The 18,067-nt window shown below is 52.6% G+C and overlaps 2 protein-coding genes across 6 annotated transcripts; one reads left to right on the plus strand and one right to left on the minus strand.

Annotated features, from left to right (window-relative positions):
* Positions 1-116: 116 nt before the first annotated feature.
* ABI3 (ABI family member 3) lies at positions 117-10,288 on the minus strand. 3 transcript variants are annotated; one of them, XM_041725718.1, is made up of 8 exons: positions 9,873-10,283; positions 5,192-5,359; positions 3,764-3,940; positions 2,111-2,196; positions 1,880-1,975; positions 1,560-1,708; positions 924-1,061; positions 117-589 (listed from the first exon to the last, which is right to left on the minus strand). In XM_041725718.1, the coding sequence occupies exons 1-8, from the start codon at positions 9,987-9,989 to the stop codon at positions 426-428; spliced, it is 1,095 nt and encodes a 364-aa protein (XP_041581652.1). In that variant the 5' UTR covers positions 9,990-10,283; the 3' UTR covers positions 117-425. The 3 variants fall into 3 exon arrangements, with proteins under 3 accessions (XP_041581652.1, XP_041581651.1, XP_041581654.1); XM_041725717.1 differs by having other exon boundaries at positions 1,560-1,711; positions 9,873-10,282; XM_041725720.1 differs by lacking the exon at positions 5,192-5,359 and having other exon boundaries at positions 1,560-1,711; positions 9,873-10,288.
* Positions 10,138-14,726, plus strand: GNGT2 (G protein subunit gamma transducin 2). Of its 3 annotated transcripts, XM_041725731.1 has the most exons (6): positions 10,138-10,274; positions 10,518-10,674; positions 10,776-10,814; positions 11,672-11,780; positions 12,620-12,717; positions 13,141-14,726. In XM_041725731.1, exons 5-6 carry the CDS (start codon positions 12,634-12,636, stop codon positions 13,264-13,266), a joined length of 210 nt encoding a protein of 69 aa, XP_041581665.1. In that variant the 5' UTR covers positions 10,138-10,274; positions 10,518-10,674; positions 10,776-10,814; positions 11,672-11,780; positions 12,620-12,633; the 3' UTR covers positions 13,267-14,726. The 3 variants fall into 3 exon arrangements, with proteins under 3 accessions (XP_041581665.1, XP_041581666.1, XP_041581667.1); XM_041725732.1 differs by lacking the exon at positions 10,776-10,814; XM_041725733.1 differs by lacking the exon at positions 10,518-10,674.
* Positions 14,727-18,067: the final 3,341 nt, after the last annotated feature.

Consider the following 18,067-nt stretch of genomic DNA (forward strand, 5'->3'; position numbering starts at 1 on the left):
GACTGCTGCAGGGGTGTGGGGGGTTGGGCGGCGCAGGCAGAGGGGGCTCAATGATTAGCAGGAGCCTTGCACTCCCTCCTCTCTCTCTGGCCCCCTAGCCTTGCAGGGCAATCACCAGGAGGTCATCAGAGTTTTATTCAAAGTTGGCACTTGCAGCTGGAGACCCCATCCTGCATGGAGTAGGGTGTCCTCTGTGGACAAGATCATCAAACTCTTTGGCTTCCAGTACTTTCCTGTCTGCAGCAGGCCTTTGGGTCCATCTTCTGTCTCTCCCCGGGACCCCTTCCCACCAAAAGGAGGGGAACGGATAGGCACAGCTCGCAGACCAAGAAGTGGGCAGCCCTAGTCTAGCCTTGACTGTGGGGCTGGCTTTGTACTGGAGCTCAAGGGGTGCCCGGATCGGGAGCCCAGAGAGCCCTCAGCTGTCAGCAGCTGGGCTCCACATAGTTCCCTGGGAAGAATCCAGTCCCGTCTGAGCTGACGCCCTCACACCAGCCATCTGAGTAGCGGCGTGTGATGCAGATGACGGTGCCCTTGGAGAAGGAGAGCTCGTTGTCTTTCTGGCGGGTGTATGGGTACAATGTCACCACTGCAGGATGGGAGGAGAGGTTGCCATGAGATGTGTCTCCTGTCCTACCATAAGGCCAGGGAACATCTAGGGGGATGGCTACAGGGAGTAGGGCAGGAGGTGCCTTCTCCAAAGCTCTTGGGACCGCCCCTGCTTCCCCACCTGGGTTAATAGTATTCAGTGCCAGGCCAGCTGCCTGTTTTTCCGTCTTGGTTCACCACTCCTGGAGGAACGTTTGGTCAGTTCATCAGGAAATAGGGAGGGGTGTGTGTGTGTATAATGGGCTCATACTCATACCGTTGCAGATTCTAGTGTAGAAGAGGAGAGGGGATCCCTAGTCCCAGGAATCAGGTACCTTTCTCCAAGTATGCAGCAGGGACCCAGCTAGGCTCTTCAGGCCCAAAGTCTGGTGGGGGCAGTGGTGGCAGCCCCAATTCATCAACATCCAGGGGTAGAGGAGGGGGCAGATCCAGGGGCGGGGGCAGCTCTGGTGCTGGGAGGGGAAGTAGAAAGCCTGCAGGTGTGGCACAGGAAACCCCCCTCCATCTGCCCCCAGGAAACTCCACTGTTCAAAATCCGGGCTCCAGCATCCACCCATTTATGTAATCTTTCTCCAGCCTGGGCCCATCAGGGTTCCCACCACAAGGCCTCTAGTAGGTTCTCAGTAAACACACAAATGTTGAGCGGTGTGTCAGGCTCTGCCACTCAGCTGGGTAACCCGCAGGCAAGTCACTGAATTTAACCTGTCGGCCTCAACTTGCATCTGTGCAGAGTGTGAAAATCCTCTTAGGGTTTTTGAGTTAAGTGAAAAAAGAGACGAGGAGCTTGAACACAGAGCCTGGTGTAAAGCAGGCGCTAAATTAGCGCACTTCCTCTCCTGTTACCCCCTACCTAGGACGTCCACTGAGCTGGCCGATCGGATGGGCGGGGGGACCTGGGGGACCCGAGCAGCGACCCCACAGGGGAGCCTGGAGGGGGCGGAGCTCCTTACCCGGCGGGGGCAGGGATACTTCCTCCAGCGGAGGGGGAGGCAGGAAGACCTCCGGGGCCGGTGGCGGGGGTGGGGCCATGCCGGGGAGAGGTGGGGGTGGGGGTGCTGCCTGCCCCTTGGTCGTGGAGCCCCCACCGACACCTTCGGCGCTGCTGAGGACCAGAGAAAGAGGGCTCGGCTTAGTTGGGGGACCCCTTCCCTAACTCGGCATTACCCCCCCGCCGGCCCCGCCCCTTCAGTCATCAGCCCAGGCCTGTGCTGCGAGTCGTCTCCACCCTAGTAGTCACCGTGACACCCCCACTTGGACTTGTGGGGCTCACCCTGCCGAGGCCAGGGAAGAGGCAGATGAGGCGGCGGAGAGTTTACCCTCGGGCACCACTGGGAGCTGCACCGGCTCGGGGATCCGCGGCGGCCTCCTGGGGTGGGGGAGGGGTGGAGTTAGGGTGGGGAAGGAAGGCTTCCGGCCAGCGGGGTCAGGTGCGGGGAGGAGGAAGTTTGGCTCCTCTGCACTGAGGGTGGGGGAGGAGAGTTTCGGGATCTCGAGGCCTCACCCCAGGGTGGCGGAGGCGGGTGCCGCAGGCGCCTTGATGCTCTTTCGCGAAAGAGTCCCGGTCCGCGACAACTGCGTTGTCAGATCCTGCGGGGGAGCAGGGGGCGGGGTTGACGTCTATGGGGCTCCCCCTCCCCAGTAGCCCCCTGGTCCCAGAAGGGAAATGAGAGGCGGCCGCGAACTGGAAGGGAGCGCGCGGGGACAGCAAGTTCTACTTCCCAGCCCCCCACATCGCACCCCACCCCACAGCCACCCCCTCTTGCTGCTGCCTGGGCCCTGGGCCTCTGGTCGACCGCGGGCCCGACGGAAACCTGGAGCAGACGCGGTCTGAAGGCCACTTCCTCTGCACAGCCTAACATCCGCACCTCGCACGCTCGCACGTTCGCAGAGCATCTCAGTGGCCAGCTTGGTGGGCTCTAATCCTCATAGACCCCAAGCAACCCCAGGCGGGGCTGAGGAGTTGGCGGGAAGTGGGGGGGAGAGGGGACCGTCACACCTAGAGGTATACCCCTGCCATTTTTAAAAAATGATTTTATTCATCTATTTGGCAGAGAGAGAGCACAAGTAGGGGAAGAAGCAGGCAGAGGGAGAGGGAGAAGCAGGCTCCCCGCTGAGCAGGGAGCTGGATGCCAGGCTGGATCCCAGGACCTTGGGATCGTGACCCCAGGGGAAGGCAGCCGCTTAACCCACTGAGCCACCCAGGTGCCCCCCACCTGTCATTTTGACTGGCCTGCAGAACCCGGCTTTGGGAAGCTCAGGACAGAGGGACAGAGCATTTAAAATGCACAAGTGGCAAGGGCCAGCCCACATGCCAGAGAGCGCTTCTGTCCCTGGCGGGGTGTCCCTGAGCGTGGGCACATGAGGGATGCTGTCCTCTGCTATACTCCGCTAGGTACAAGACAAGGGGGACTGAGCTGAGTCCAAAAGAATGGAAGCTGGGCAATGGGAACTCACTGGTGGGGAAGCCTGGTGACTGAGGGAGGGGAGTATATATAGTCTGTATGCTATGGTATGTTGAAGGTTTCAAGGGGTCGCTGAGATCCAGGGGAGCTTTAATCTCCCCTGGGATGTTGGCCTGTGGGAACTGACTACATGGGGTTAGGGATGTGTGCTCTCCCACCTCTCAGGAGATGAGCGGAGAAGGAAATGCTAGTGGCATGCTCCCCATCTTCACCAGGCCCCCTCCCTTTTGAGTGGCTGCATCCCCACCCCTTCCCACCCAACAGCAAGCAGCTCTCGGGGGAGTGCTCAGTGCCCTGACCTCAAACCTCCAGACAGAGGAAGTTACTGTTCTCATGTGGCTGGGGAGCAATTCTCATGTACACCCTGACGCCTTCCCTTCCTCTCTTCCCCTTCACACACACACCCAGCCCCGGTGGAAGGGGGTGCTCAGATGCACCCTCAGCCAACCATCTGAGGACAGAGTAAAGGCCAGTTATGGAGGGAGGGGTCAGGAAAGACTTTTAAGGAGGGAGGCTTGGAGAGGAGGGGTCCCCTAAGGGTGATGGCTTCAGGGAGTGAGGAAAGATCAGGGAACAAGACTGGATGGAACAAGAATGTGGATGTGGAAGAGAATGAGGAGGAGGCTGAGGAGAAGGGAACCCACGAAGCTGAGGGAGTGGGTTGTGGAAAAGAGGAGGGGCCCTCTCTCTACCTTAATCCCATGGCCAATGTCATCCAGGCAGCCGAAGTTGAGGGGTCTCCTGTAGTAAGGCGTGAGGGGAGGGAGGCTCTCGGGGGCGATGACTTTCTGGCCAGGGGGCAGCCGCTGGACGGTGGCTAAGGTGCCAATCTCCCTTCGGGCCACCTTCTCCATATGCATATTCACCATCTGCCATGACAGGGTTTGAGGTGACAGGGGGAGTCTCCATACAGTGCCCCACCTCTTATTTTGTTTTGGCTTGGGTTTTTTTAGATTTATTCATGAGAGACTCAGAGAAAGGCAGAGACACAGGCAGAGGGAGAAGCAGGCTCCCTGCAGGGAGCCAGATGTGGGACTCCATCCCAGGACCCTGGGATCACAACCAACGGACCTGCCAGAGCCAAAGGCAGGCACTCAACCAGTGAGCCACCCAGGCACCCCCAGTACCCCTCCTCTTACAGGAGGAAGAAGATAGAGGCTTTGGAATGGGAGTCAGGACCATGGGAAGCGGTGAGGTCCAGAGAGAGAATAAATGTCCCCAGGGTCACACAGCATTTGGGAAAAGAGTTGCCAGGGGAGGATGGAGCCACTTTGGAGCAGCTTCCTGGTGGAAGAGAATGAGGGTTATTATTAGCTGATCAGGCGCCAGAGGAAAGGAGGAAACACGGCATCCCTGGGGCTGCTGGGAAGAGACCAGTGCACTCGGTTGGCTCAGAAGCAGAGGTGGATAATGCCTAGATGGTAGAGAACCGTGACTGGATCAACTTGTCTCTTTTAGGAGACAAAAATGTGAATTAAGTTCCTCTTGGAATGTTCAGCGGGGAAATTCAAGACACAGAGAGGGTGGGGACTCCGGTCTGCTGGGGTGAGAGTCACACCCTGCAGGGAACATGTGGGTGATGCACGGGCCAGGCTGCTGTGTGAGTGGATCTGTGCATGTGGTTGATGGGGCAGTTCCTCAGCCAAGGATCCAGGAAGGAAGGAGGGTGTGTATGCTAGATGGGCGGGAGGCACCATAGGGTGGTGACAGTGCTCTCAGGGCTGAAGATGACCTTGCCAAGCAAACACTCTGGGAGGAGGACACTTATTAAGTCATTGCCTGTGTTTAGATGGAAACAAGTCCTCTTGCCTCTTTACCGTACGAGGCAGCCACCGTGATTGGTAAGCAAGTCCTGCTTGCTACCTGTGGGACAGAATTCAGATAGAATTCAGAAAGAAAAAGGACTGCCTTCAAGGAGTTCCTAGTCTGGTAGGGCAGCAAGCCCAGCCCTGAGACACACCCACAGAGATAGGGAGGTTTGAAACTCTTGGGAAGTGCCAAGCTTCCGTGGCCAAGTGAGGCACTTGGAGGAAGGCGGGAGAGAGCTTTTGCTGGAGAAAATGTCTGAGTGGGGCCAAAGAATTGGAAGCCCACACAAGAAGCCCTCCCATACCCCTTACCTGGCCCAGTGTGTTCACACGCGCTTCCACCTGCCGCAGCGAGGCCGCCTGCAGGTCCAGCATACGCAGAGTATGTCCAGCCAGGTTGCCTACTTGGTAGGCCACACTGGCCAGTGCCTGGGTGGTAAAGGCCATGGTCTCTTCCAGTGCCTTCCTCTTGTCTGTGGCCTGTAATACACATAGCTCTGGTCTGAGGACGGCCCCTTCCACGGGATCCGTGGGTAGGATAGGAGAGGGCATAGGGATCACGGGAGAAAGCAGTAACTCAAGATGTTTGATGTGGTTTCCATGAGAAAGATACTGTAGTAAGAGGTACTCAGGGACATTAGGAAAGCAAATCTGTGGCCCCAAGGAATGGGTGCAAACGGAGGAGGAGATCTCCATCCTCGAAGAGTCCAGCTGAAGATTGACCCCACCACCTTTGGAGGACCTTTGGAAATCGAGGGTGAAGAGTAGAAAGGAAAGAGGAAGGCAGTAATTTCAAACTTAAAAACCAACCCAATCGACATCAGGCCCCCTGTCCTAGACCTTCTTACTGGAATCTGGGAGTGAGGGGGAGTGAGGGTGATGAATCTGTGCCTTTAAGAGCTCCCCAGGTGACCCCTGTGCTCCTTTCTCCAGTCTGCAGAATAGTGTTTGGGTACCAATGATCTAGTCCATTTTATAGATAAGGAAATTGCAGCCCAGGGAAGAGGGACTTCATTCATTCCCTCCAGTAGCTTCCCAATACGTGAGAATAAAATCCAGACTTCCAATCATGGCCTGTATAGGGTCCCCACAAGGCTGACTCTGCTTTTCTCTCCCCATTCTCCTCCACCACTCCCTCTCACTTCCTCCCCTCCAGGCACATTTGCCTTTAGGTTCCTGTTCTCCATCAAGTTAAGATTGTTTCGAGCTCAGGGCCTATGTACTTGGTGTATTTCCTTCTAGAACCCTTATTATTAAATCTCAGCTCCCAGAGACACATTTCATCACCACCCTAAGATTCCCCTAGCCTACATCTGTATTGGCTCTCTACTATACTTACCCTGTTCTCTTTTCCTCACAGTACTTAGGACTATCTATCAGAAGTGATTTATCTATTTACTTCATTATCTACCCCCCCATACTAAAATGTAAGCACGGTGAGGGCAGAAAGGCTGTCTGTTTTATTCTGTATCCTACCCTGGATTAGTGCCCAACACAGATAATACTTAATAAATATGCATTTGTGAGTTAATGAATGTGAAACCTATACTTTCTGGGCATCTCGTTACTGCATGCCAGGCACTGTGCCAGGCAGGGTCACACTGCCAGTCAGCAGTAAAAGGGTAGGAAAGAACAGCTAAAGACAGAAGAAGCGGTGTTTTTTTTTTTCAGTTCCAGATCAGACTAAGGGCTAGAGCAAAAGTTCTCTGGCCATTTGGTTCCCTAGGCAGCTTCCTCATCTCAGGTCAGATCATGGAGCTGCTGCAATTTAGCCTGTAGCCTTCTCTAGAGGGGAGGGAGGAGCCCAGGGCAGGTCTGGGCCAGGCCCGGGCATGGGCAGACAAGGCTGCAAGCAGTGTCTTTGCAAAGACCCTGGGTGCTCCCTAGAGCCTGTCAGTGGAGAGCGGACCTAGAACCTATCAGAGCAGGGTGCTTCCATTGGAGCCTGAGCCAAGCTGAAGTCTAAAGGCAGGCCCCCAAAAATTAAATAAATAAATAAAAATAAAGGCAGGCCCAGAACCTTCTGGGCAGCCCTGCTCTGCTTTTCAGTTCCAACAGCTAGGTGCTCATTTGTATGCAATTTACATTTCATCAGCATATGTATCCAAAAGCTTTAGAAAAGGCAAAGAAATCAACCCAGGATGTTTGAACCAGAAAGGAGAACAGGTCTTATTCTAGTTCAAGACCATTCTTCTTCTTCCTTCTTCCTTCTTCTTTTTCTTCTTTCTTCTTTCTTCTTTCTTTTCTTCTTTCTTCTTCTTCTTCTTCTTCTTCTTCTTCTTCTTCTTCTTCTTCTCTTTTTTTTAAGATTTTATTTATTTATTTATGAGAGACCCAGACATAGGCAGAGAGAGAAGCAGGCTACCTGCAGGGAGCCTGATGGGGGACTGGATCTCAGGATCACACCCTGAGCCAAAAGCAGACACTCAACCACTGAGCCACCCAGGTGTCCCTAGCTCAAGACCATTCTTTAATAGACAAGGAAAGGAAAGCCCAGAATGGGGTAGTGACTCCTCCTCCTTTGGTCTGCACCCAGACTTCCTAGCTTGCCTCATCAGTGCTGTCCCCTGGTTGGCCTGCCATGTGGAACTGTCAGCCCAGATGGTCCGCTTGGGCCCAGCTCCAGGAGCCTGGAGCTGGATACCTACTGACCCCTGGTTTGGGGCTTGGCCCAAAGTTAGGTCCAGAGGTACAAAAATATGAGATCCATTGTCATAGCTGTCTGCTTATTCATCATGCAAATTACCTTGTCTGTAAACTCAATGGACTCTGACAGAGAGAACCCTGAAGTCAACCCCAGCCTGCCTCCCCCAATTCCCCATGGGCTTCCTGCACCTGACTGGGGTGAAGGGAGGGGCTGAGGGAAGGACAGGGGGCGTGGGAACCAGGCCTTCTTTAACGGCAGTTCTGAGAAGTCATCCAAACCCTTTGAAAGCATTTGCTCCCCAGACTGAAATCCTCCCCTGAGAGGCCAGGAAAGGTAACTAAGGTCAATTAATTAGTGTTCTGCATGAAGGAAGCTGGAGCCCGGGGACTCTGACCTGGGGCAGGGCTTTTGGTGATTTTGCAAGGGCAGCTTCACCTCACTAGAATTGACTTTCATTATCTTTCATCCTTCCGACAAATGATGATGATGATAGTAATGGTCATAGTTTCCATGTATTCTGCCCTTCCTAAGTGACAGGCACTGGGCTAAGTGCTTTAACACATTTTCACATTTAACCCACGTGACTATGGTGAAGAGAGAGGTGTAAGAATCAGAGAGTCAGCTTGCCATGGGTCCTGTAGTTGGTTGGTGGCAGAGATGGAAATTGGACTGGGTCTTTGTAATCCTAAATCCTGTGTGCACACACTGTGTATGCAACAAACGAGAACCCATCTGGAAGAGCCTGGAGCTGTGCAGAGTTTACCCAAGAAATGGACAGAACTGCTTCTCTCCTTGTCTGTAGAAGGCTACCTTCCAGCACCACGAGAACCAGGCTGGTTTACAAGCCATAGTCCATCTCATCCGCAAGCTGGTCGGTCATTCAGCATCTACACCAACAGCAACTATTCAACTAGAGGTTTGGGGGTGGGCTCTTGAGTCAGAGTTCTGGGTTTGAATTCAGACTCTGCCACTAGCTTAGGGACCTTGGGAAAGTGAGTCAATCTTTCTGAACCCCGGCCTCCTGCTGTGGAGTGGGAGTGCTTCCCCCCCTCTCTGGCTTGGGGGAGGACTAAAAGAGGCCATGTGGGCAACAAGCCTGCCCAAAGGAAGGGTGCAGAGTGTTCTCACTGGTCTCATCACTGACTCCCTTTAATCTGCCATTTTCCCATAAGCACTTGATACTTTCGTTTTTTTTTTTTTTTCAACACTCTTACTGAGCCAGGAGGTCCCCCAGGGCCTGTCAGTGCAAATAAACTGTCTTTAAGTCACACGGCATGTCAGGCAAGAGGTAAAGAGGAGGAGAGGAGAGAACCGGCTTCGGAAGTCAGGAGGCTGATGCTTAGCTTTGCTACATCCAAGCCATGTGACCTTGGACAGTCACCTTGCCTCCCTGTGCTGCTGGTTCTTCATCTATGAAAGAGGAATAATACTTGTCTCAAAAGGTGCTTACAAGGATTAATGGGAAAAACAACAACAAAAAAAAAAACAGGCGCTCAGTTATTGAGTTTCCCTCCCCACTCTTCCCTTGATCTGGGAATCTATGTTCATGGTCCTGAAACCGCTACACAATTTAGGAAAGTTCTAAAAAGTCTCAGTTGTCGGGGCATCTGGGTGGCTCAGTCGTTAAACATCTGCCTTCGGCTTGGGTCGTGGTCCTGGGGTCCTGGGGTCCTGGAATCGAGTCCCCATCGGGCTCCCCACGGGGAGCCTGCTTATCCCTCTGCCTATGTCCCTGACTCTGTGTGTCCCTCATGAATAAATAAATAAAATATTTAAAAATAATAATAATAATAATAATAATAATAATAAAGCACAGCTGTCATCTTTTTGTTGGTAGACAGCTCCCAGCAGTCACGTTGTCCATCCCCCTGCCTCTGTGCCTGACCCAGCTTAGTCTGATGTCTGTCCACTCTCGCTCAAATATCAGGGAAAGGAATCTCCCCCTGGTCCCTCTCAAGTTCATGACACTGTCCAGGAAGTTCAGAAGGCCCACCTAGAGTCGGCCTGCAGATGCAGTAATGATGCCACTATTTGTTTGGGGACAAGTCTGGATCTGAGCAGGACCTGGGAGGGAGACAAAGATAGAGTGAGGAGCGCTAACGGGATGGAGGTGTGAGGCTCCAGGAGAGGCAGGGAGGCATGGTAGGGCTGGGTGGCATGGGGTCAGGGCTGAAGTTTGAGGGGAACAGAACGAAGCCGAGGCCTGGGGTGGAGACTTTCCCATCCGCACCCGGGCCGAGCACCTGTCAGGGTGGCTCCCACAGTCCTGCCTTGGAGGTGGGCTCTGGGCCTCTCGGGGCGGTGGTGGGAGGCAAGGGTGTTGGGGCCTGTGCCCACTCTGCCTACCTGCACATAATTGTCCACGCAGTAGTCCGCGACCCGCAGCAGGGAGCTGTGGTTGCCCCGCAGAGCCTCCCGGCCCGTGGGGATCTCGAACTCCTGTAGCTGCTGCAGCTCTGCCATGGCCCCCAGCCTCTGGCTGACTCCCCAGGGAGCCCGCTGATTTTGTGCCTCACCCAGCCGTTGATTGGTCGCTCTGCCTTACCCCCGCCTCACTGCTTTTGGTTTCCTCTCCGTGAGAGACCCAAACCTGCTTGCAAAGGGCAGGCAGGCTCATTCTGGGACAAGAGGAAGTCAGTCCCTGCACCGTGGGCCTGTGCCTCTCTGGCCCCTGCCCAGAGGAAGGGGGAAGCCAGGGGCACCTCTGGGGGCCCAGCCCCCCAATCCCTCCCAGCAGAGGAAGCCAAGGTCGGGGCGCTGTGATTGCTCATGGGCTTGGAAAGGAAACTGTTGGGGGGGTTGGGAGGGAGACAGAGGAGGAAGGGGACTGGCCTGCTCTGGGTGGGGGGTGGGGGTGGATTTTCCACTCATGGAAGGGGAGGAAAGGGCAGAGGGTGGGGGCTTCCTTGGGAAGCTCAGGGATGAGTCACCAAGGGCCTGGGGAGTGGAGGGTGGGTAGGATGTGGAGACCAGTCATGCTGGGGGCTGTAGGGCGGCGCAGCAACAATGGAAACCAGCCAATTCAGCAGCGAGAGGAATCAGCTCAGACACCAGGAAGACATCCAGAGGTCCCCTGAGAAGTGTAACCAAGCCTCTGAAGGGTTCTACATAAAGAAGCCCTAGTCTACACGCTCTGTGCCTGATGGAGGTAAGACCAGCTGTAGCATGTGGGATTCCGATTAGACAATAGGAAGGAATTGGCTTTGAGAAACACCACATTCAAGTTTCTGATTAACCCGTTGGTTTTAGGAAGCAGCAGTGCATGGAGCACCAAGCTGTTCTCAAAAGGTATGTGCTCTGTGTCCTGTATTCATAGGCAGTTGGCCTAGAGACTTCTAGGCTCTTGTCCTGATCCTAAAGTCTTAGCACTCCTGGCTGTGAGTGGGACTCAGACCCCAGAGCGAGGCAGTCAGGATGGACTCCAGGCCTCCTTTCAGCCAGACAAAAACAGGATCCTTTATTGACCATATTAATTATCTTAAGCATTTGCTTCTCGAGGGGGTCCCCTTGTCATGGGACAGGTGTCAGCCTGAGCAAGAGCTCAGTATCTATTAAACAGCACAGCCCTTGGATGGTCCTGGAAGGAGACCAAGAGAAATTTCAGGATGCAGGCCCTGTGCTCAGCAACTGGTGAGGGAGACCCACACTCAAGGCTCAGAAGGAGGCATGGAAGCCAAGAACATGGACACGGGCATTAGAGGTGGCCATGGCCCCACGTGTTGATAGGCACAGCATCCTAAGTTAGGAGTCCGTTTTTATTGAGTAAGTGAAGGAAGACTGAGCTTAGGAGAACCTTGCACGTTGTAATCGTGGGGCTCCGATAGGAGACACAATGGCTTCTTGGGTGAGGGAAGTTAGGAGCTGGTCCAGGACTTGAGTCACTGAGAAGGCCAATCTCAGAGCTGACTCAGAGGTAGCGGAGGGGAGGGCTTAGAAGAGAAGGCACAGGGAGGAGAGAGCGAAGAGGGGGATGTGTTGAGTTGGAGGGTGAGAACTGGCTCTAAGCCCAAAGGGTCACTAAAGGAGCAAGGCTGGGGGCAGGTGTCTGCTCCAGTGGCAGGGAGGGCTTGGAGGCTCAGGCCAGTGGATGGGCTTAGAACCTTGAGCCCATGATCAGCTTAAGCATCAGAGATTTTGGCTTCCAGACCATCTGCTTTATCTGAAGACTTTGAGCCGCTGAAGAGCTGGGACGCTCGAACACCATCTTACCTGAGTCGGGGACAAGTGACTTGAATACACGCTATTTCTTGGCAGGTAAGAGGGGCCGAGGTTGCACTGGGCTGGGATTTAGTCTTAGAATTACTAAAGTTGGGCACTTGGCAGGCCTTCCTGATAATCCTGTCCTGATGATGTTGATATCAGTAACTATAATATTAATAGTAAATATATTATTCATTATGTGCCAGACAGAGGGTTAAAATATTTTACATGCATTATTTTCTGAGGACTTACAAAAAACTCACACAAGGTAGGTATTGTTCTTTTTTTTTTTTTTGACACCCAAATCTCTTTTATTAGGGGGCACTGGGGGTGGGGGCAGGGCCCAGGTACTGTTCTTATACTAATTTTGCAAATGGGGACACTAAGCCTCAAGGAGGTTGAGTGACTTGCCTAAGCCTCACAGCTTGGAAGTAGCTGGGAAGAACCCGGATCAGAACTGGAGGCTGGCAGGCTCCAGAGCCTTTCTCTCTCACTAGGGTACACTCTCCCCTGGCAGGACCTGCTGTTTCCTAAAAAATGTCTACCTGTGCCATTATGTGGAACAATAACTTGGCTTCCCAAATCTGATTCACTGAAAGAAACTCCTTTTCTCTCCCTTCTCCATGCTCTGATTCCTGCTTCATCCCTGGGCAGCTCCTTCTCCAAGGGCACAGCCTGTGCCTCCCCCACCAGTCTGGGGGCATCCTCTCCTCCAGAGTCTGGACTCCTGATGGGGTCGGGGTGGAAGTGAATCTATGGTGTGAATATGCAGAGTCTGAAGGAGGGGCTGCACAGAGAAGGGGGTGGAAGTTGAGGTGTGAAGGGTGCAGGAGGGAGCTGCAGGGAGCCCAGGGCATTTGTCATCCCAGCTGCGGAATCCTGTCTGGGAGCAGGTCTCTGGGACAGGATGGCCCAGGAGCTCAGCGAGAAGGAGCTACTGAAGATGGAGGTGGAACAGCTGAAGAAGGAAGTGAGGAACCCAAGAGCTCTGGTGAGCCTCCTCCTCCCTTCCCTGCCCCTCTTCTCCATCGCATCCTGGTCCTTACCAAGCCGAGACCCCAAGGGAAAGGGACAGGCCCTCAGGATGGTGGGCCTCTCCAGACTGGCAGAAGGAGCAGGAGCAGGAGGTGCCTCTGGGACAAGGGAGGAGGCAGAGGGAGGCCAGGGCTTACCTCCACGGAGAGCACACCCCATCGCGCAGCCTGGAGGGCACAGCAGGTGCCTGTCCCAGCACCCCAGCGCCCTTAGACGTAAGAACTCACCCCCCAACTCCTGCCTGTCCCTTTCTCTCCTCTCCAACTTCGGTCCCATCCTATCCAGAACCTGTTTTTTTGTTTGTTTGGTTTTTGTTTTTGTTTTTTTTTTTATCCCGACAGACAATCAAGGGCTGGAACAACCCTTTGTTTTCTCATAGATTTCCAAGACAGGAAAGGAAATCAAGGATTATGTGGAGGCTGAAGCAGGAAACGACCCTCTCCTCAAAGGCATCCCTGAAGACAAGAATCCCTTCAAGGAAAAAGGTGGTTGTATGATAAGCTGATGGCCCTGGAGCCCCTCCCCCTGGACATCTGTCCCTGCTCAGCCCCAGCTCTGCACCAGGAACCGAGCTTCCCGGGGACACCCAGGGACCCAGGGAATCATCCCCTTCTCTCAGCCACAGCTATGGCATGAGCAGACCCCTGGCCCATGCCCTGGGATCCACTCCCCACTCCTACCTTCGGCTCTCCTCTACTCCACCTGCTGGGTCACCACTGGCCCCACTGGGAGGACAGCTTCCCTGCCTCAGCAGCTGGCACCTTGTATGCTGGGATTCGAAGAGTCCCAAGACCCCAGATGGCAATCCTTAGAGACATTTACTCCTCCCTGAAGCCGGGCCATCTTTCCCTCTGCACTCTTCCTAGGACCCAGTCTCTTATTCAGAATAGTTTGGGTTGAGGCCCAGAGTTGGGGGGTCTTTTTTGTCCCTCATCTGCAGGTCCAGTCCTGTGGTCATCCTCTAAAGTCACTTAGATCACCCCAGAGGGCCTGAGGCCAAAAGAGTCTATAAAGTTACAATGTCATGATTGATTTAATATTATGGAGTGTCTGTTCCTTGCTGGGTACTAGGACGAGAAGAGTGGCAACACAAACATGGCTCGTGTCATATTGTTTAGCAGAGAAAAATATGGAGCAAAATAAGTGCCACTCTGCGGAGAGGACCATCCAGGGTGGTGTGGAGCCCTGGGGCGAGGTCCCTGTGAATTGCTGCAGGCCAGTGGGCCATGGGGTGGAACCGGGCAGACAGAGGTCCAAGAGGAAGATGGAGTGAAGACTTAAAGCACCCAGTGAGCTCAGCTAAGGACTCTGTTCTGCACTGGTTGCAAGGGGGAGCCTAGGAGGGGGTGAAGCAGCCAAGGGACAGACGGGATTTGACCAGCGGGAGGGAGGCCAGATCCTGCTAAGGAGGGCGCTGATTCCTGGGCCTTGTTAGCAAGCAGATTATAGTCTTACAGAACCTCAGAAGTGATGAGGGAGCAGAAGGCAAGCTAAGGACAAAGCACTAGCTGACATCCCGCCACTCTCAGGTGGGATGTATGTGACATTCCTCAGGCACTCCTGGCTGCCCTAAAGCTAAGGGAACGAAAAACCAATTGTTAATTTATAGAGATTACAGTCCTGCAAGACAAAATGTCTTAGTGATTTACCAGGGGAAAAATAACCCTTCTGAAAGTTAGGTTACTGATAACCTAACTTCCAGAAGGAAACTCCCAACTATCTTACTGTTAATGCTTTACTAGAGGGAAAAACCATCTGAACTTGATGATGGCAAGGCGTCTAGTATCTATCTTGTAGGCCCTCTTTAGCATACAAAAATTCTTTTGAAAACCTCCCTTTTTCCTTACCCCCAGCTCCCAAGTATATAATCAGTCACCTTTCACGACCCCCTGAAGTTGGGCACCTGGCAGCTCTTTCTGCCTACGGGTCCTGTCTCCGTGTTTGAATAAAACCATTTTGCATCAAGGACGTCTCCAGGATTTTTTCTTGGCCATTGGCTCTGGACCTCACCCCACCAAACCTCACCTACATCCCAAAACTACATCACAAGGACTCACTTGATACAATGTGTTCAGTGCAAAGTCTGTGGGGAGGATGAGGAGGACCCAAAGGAGGGCAGCCTAATCCAGCTGAATGGATGAGTTGCATCCTAGAGGGAAAAACCGATAAAAGCCTCTAGAAGAAGGTGATATCCAGAGCTGAATCGTAAACATTTCAGTTGTAAATGGGCCGATACATGGCAAATCTGGTTGAAGTGGCTTAGACATGAGAAGGGGAAAGAGTAGGAACCAGGGTTTGAATACACACACCTACCAGGTTGGAGTGGAAATGTCCTAGGAGGGGCCAAGATCTTTGGAATTCACTTCTAGAGGTGGGGTTGGAGGGGAACAGAGGGGTCTTCGTGTAATCCACCTTCACCTGCTGGGAGTGACCTGGCAATGTTTGCATTAGTGCACCTGGATGGCTCCATGGTTGTGTCTGCCTTTGGCTCAGGTCGTGATCCGGGGGTCCTGGGATCCAGTGCCACAACGGGCTCCCTGCGAGGAGCCTGCTTCTCCCTCTGCCTGTCTCTGCCTCTCTCCCTGTGTCTCTCATGAATAAATAAATAAATAAACACACACACACACACACACACAAAAGGAAACTGAATTCTGACAAGATTAAAAGGAGAAAGAACGAAGGCAGACAATTAAGGAGATGATCATTAGATTGAGGGAATGGCCGTCTTAAATGTAGAGTGGGAGGTGGGGTGAGAAGTTCTTTGGGAAATAAAGTTTTCAGATCTTGACATCTCGCTGAATGATGGGTGAGGGAGAGGGAGTCGTCTAGGATGAAGAGTTTCTGGTTTGGGAGATGACTAGATAGACTGAACCCAAGCATGTGAAAATAAACCTAACACAATGCAGTGATCCACTAGAGCTGCCAACTCGCTGCAGGTCCCAGTCCAAGGTCATGCCCAGGCCTACTGAGAGGTCATGGGCCCCTGGTGAGAATCCAGGCTCTTCTGGGGAGTGTCCAATGCTTTCCCAATTCCCCCCTGAAAATGCCATCCTGACCCCAACTCATTCTGCAATCTCGAATAAATTCAGCCAATCTCATTATCCTTGGGAAGGAAAAGAAGAATGAGGAAGAGATTTATTTTTTTTTTTTAAATTAAGATTTTATTTATTCATGAGAGACACAGAGAGAGAGGCAGAGACATAGGCAGAGGGAGAAGCAGGCTCCATGCAGGGAGCCACCCAACGTGGGACTTGATTCCGGGTCTCCAGGATCACGCCCTGGGCCGAAGGCAGCCGCTCAACCGCTGAGCCACCCAGGGATCCCGGAAGAAAAGATTTAAACAATGTGGGAAATAAAGGCAGAAGAGAAATTATTACATTTCCTTACTACCTACAGCCCATTGACAAGTCCTTGAAACAGGCCAAGTGATATTCCTCTAGGGACTCAACTGCCTGGATGTTGACACTTTGCTAAAAGGCAATAGTCAAACCTAGCCTGACCCATCCCCTCGCCCCCTCATCCCCCCCCCCCCCCAGGATCCTGTAAGGCTACTTTAACATATATACAAATTTTTTTAGAAATTTCCTTTGTTCTACTCACCCCCCAGGATACACGTTGGCAGTCATCTCCCAAGCATGTGGCCCACTGATTATATATAATCAGAAGGGCCTCATGATTAGGATTTTATTAGATGGTAATAAATGAGCCTTTCCCAACAATAGCCAGCCCCCTCAAGGTCCTGGAAACCCTGCTCCCAAAATTCCTTAGAGACTCACGCTATCTCTAAACTCCTCCCAACTTGAAAGTATATAATGGGCCACTCCTCATGACCCCAAGGCAACTCTTTCTGCCTACAGGTCCTGTCCTGTGCTTTCATAAATCCATTTTTTGCGCCAAAGAGGTCTCAAAAATTCTCGGCTGTCAGTTTCGAACCCTAACGTCTTTCCTACATTTTTAAATACAATAAATCTTTTTAAAAAAAATAGGGAAGGGTAAACATTCCTTCTGGCTCTAGCAGTAAGAAAGGAAAAGCAGGTGTGGGCCACAGCCCTCAGTGCCTGGCCACGTGGCTATGGCTTCCTTCCACCCATCCAGGTTCTTGTTCTGTGACCTTCAGGTGGAATCTCAGTGATTGCGTTGCTTGGCCCAGCGGAGACCCTGACCTGACCATTATTCCTGAGGTGTTTGAATCCTGGACAGGGCTCTGCCTACAGTAGCAGCTTCTGCTCACCTTTTCTCAGGGCACAGTGCAGATGCTCGGGGTGTTTTGATGAAGGAGCAGAAGGCAAGTTGAGGACAAAGCACCAGCTGACTCTGCACGACCCGCCCCACCCCTCAACTCCCAGGTGGAACCTATAGGACTTCCTCAGCCACTCCTGGCTGCCCTAAGGCTAAGCGAAGGAAAAACAAATGCTTAACTTCTAGAGATTACAGTCCTGTAACTCCCTCAGTTTACGAACGTTTTAGCGATTCACAAGAAAAAAAGTGTTCTTATCAATAACGCAACTTCCTGAAGGAAATGTAGGTAAAATTAAATGTCCTTATAACTTGCAGCCCATTGACAAATACTTGAGGCAGGCAGAGTATAATGTTCCTCCAGGAAGCTCCCAACTATCTTAATGTTAATGCTTTACTAGAGGGAAAACGATCCGAACCTGACAATGGCAAGGCCTCCAGTATCTTGCAGGCCCTCTTTAGCATATGAAAGTTCTTTTGAAAATTTCCCTTTTCCTTACCACCCCCAACTCCTAAGTATAAAATCTGCCACCCCTCACAACTCCTGGGGCAGCAGCTCGTTTTGCCCATGGGTCCTGTCCCCATGCTTTCATAAAACCACCATTTTGCACCAAGGATGTCTCCAGAATTCTTTCTTGGCATTGGTTCCGAACTTCACCCCACCAAACCTCATCTACGTTCCAAAACTATATCCTTCCTATACCCTTCCTGTCCACCCCAAGGTGTGATAACAATCACAGGACCCCTAAGCCTCAAGTCAGTCATCGACCCAAAGCTCTGAACCCCTCATCTGTTTACCTAGTACCCAAAGGAGCCTCAAATGGCCCAGGGCAATCTCAGCTTCCACCTCAAAGGAATTATTTTGTGCCCCAGTGGCCGCATTCCTTCCCTGCACGCCCAGACCTTCACATTAGCAAATAGAGGGGATGAGCATGATAATCCTGAGGGCTGGTCGAGGGTGTGATCTAAGCCTACCTGTCCCCCGCCTCTGTCTCATAGATCCTGGGGGTTCATACTACCAAAGAAAAGCACCATGTGTTGTTACTGGTTCACTTCAGAGCACATACAGC

Source organism: Vulpes lagopus, chromosome 12, assembly GCF_018345385.1.
Source record: "Vulpes lagopus strain Blue_001 chromosome 12, ASM1834538v1, whole genome shotgun sequence".
In the NCBI taxonomy this organism is placed as follows: Eukaryota; Metazoa; Chordata; class Mammalia; order Carnivora; family Canidae; genus Vulpes; species Vulpes lagopus.

What these genes read in the sequence shown, in the direction of transcription:
- ABI3 (XM_041725717.1), bottom strand. Translation starts at nt 9,989, where the DNA reads ATGGCAGAGCTGCAGCAGCTACAGGAGTTCGAGATCCCCACGGGCCGG. An exon ending in GTGTGAACACACTGGGCCAG is followed by an intron (nt 3,941 to 5,191) that starts GTAAGGGGTATG and finishes CTGTCATGGCAG; the next exon opens with ATGGTGAATATGCATATGGA. An exon ending in TCTTCCCTGGCCTCGGCAGG is followed by an intron (nt 1,712 to 1,879) that starts GTGAGCCCCACA and finishes TCTGGTCCTCAG; the next exon opens with CAGCGCCGAAGGTGTCGGTG.
- GNGT2 (XM_041725731.1), top strand. Translation starts at nt 12,634, where the DNA reads ATGGCCCAGGAGCTCAGCGAGAAGGAGCTACTGAAGATGGAGGTGGAA. An exon ending in TGAGGAACCCAAGAGCTCTG is followed by an intron (nt 12,718 to 13,140) that starts GTGAGCCTCCTC and finishes GTTTTCTCATAG; the next exon opens with ATTTCCAAGACAGGAAAGGA.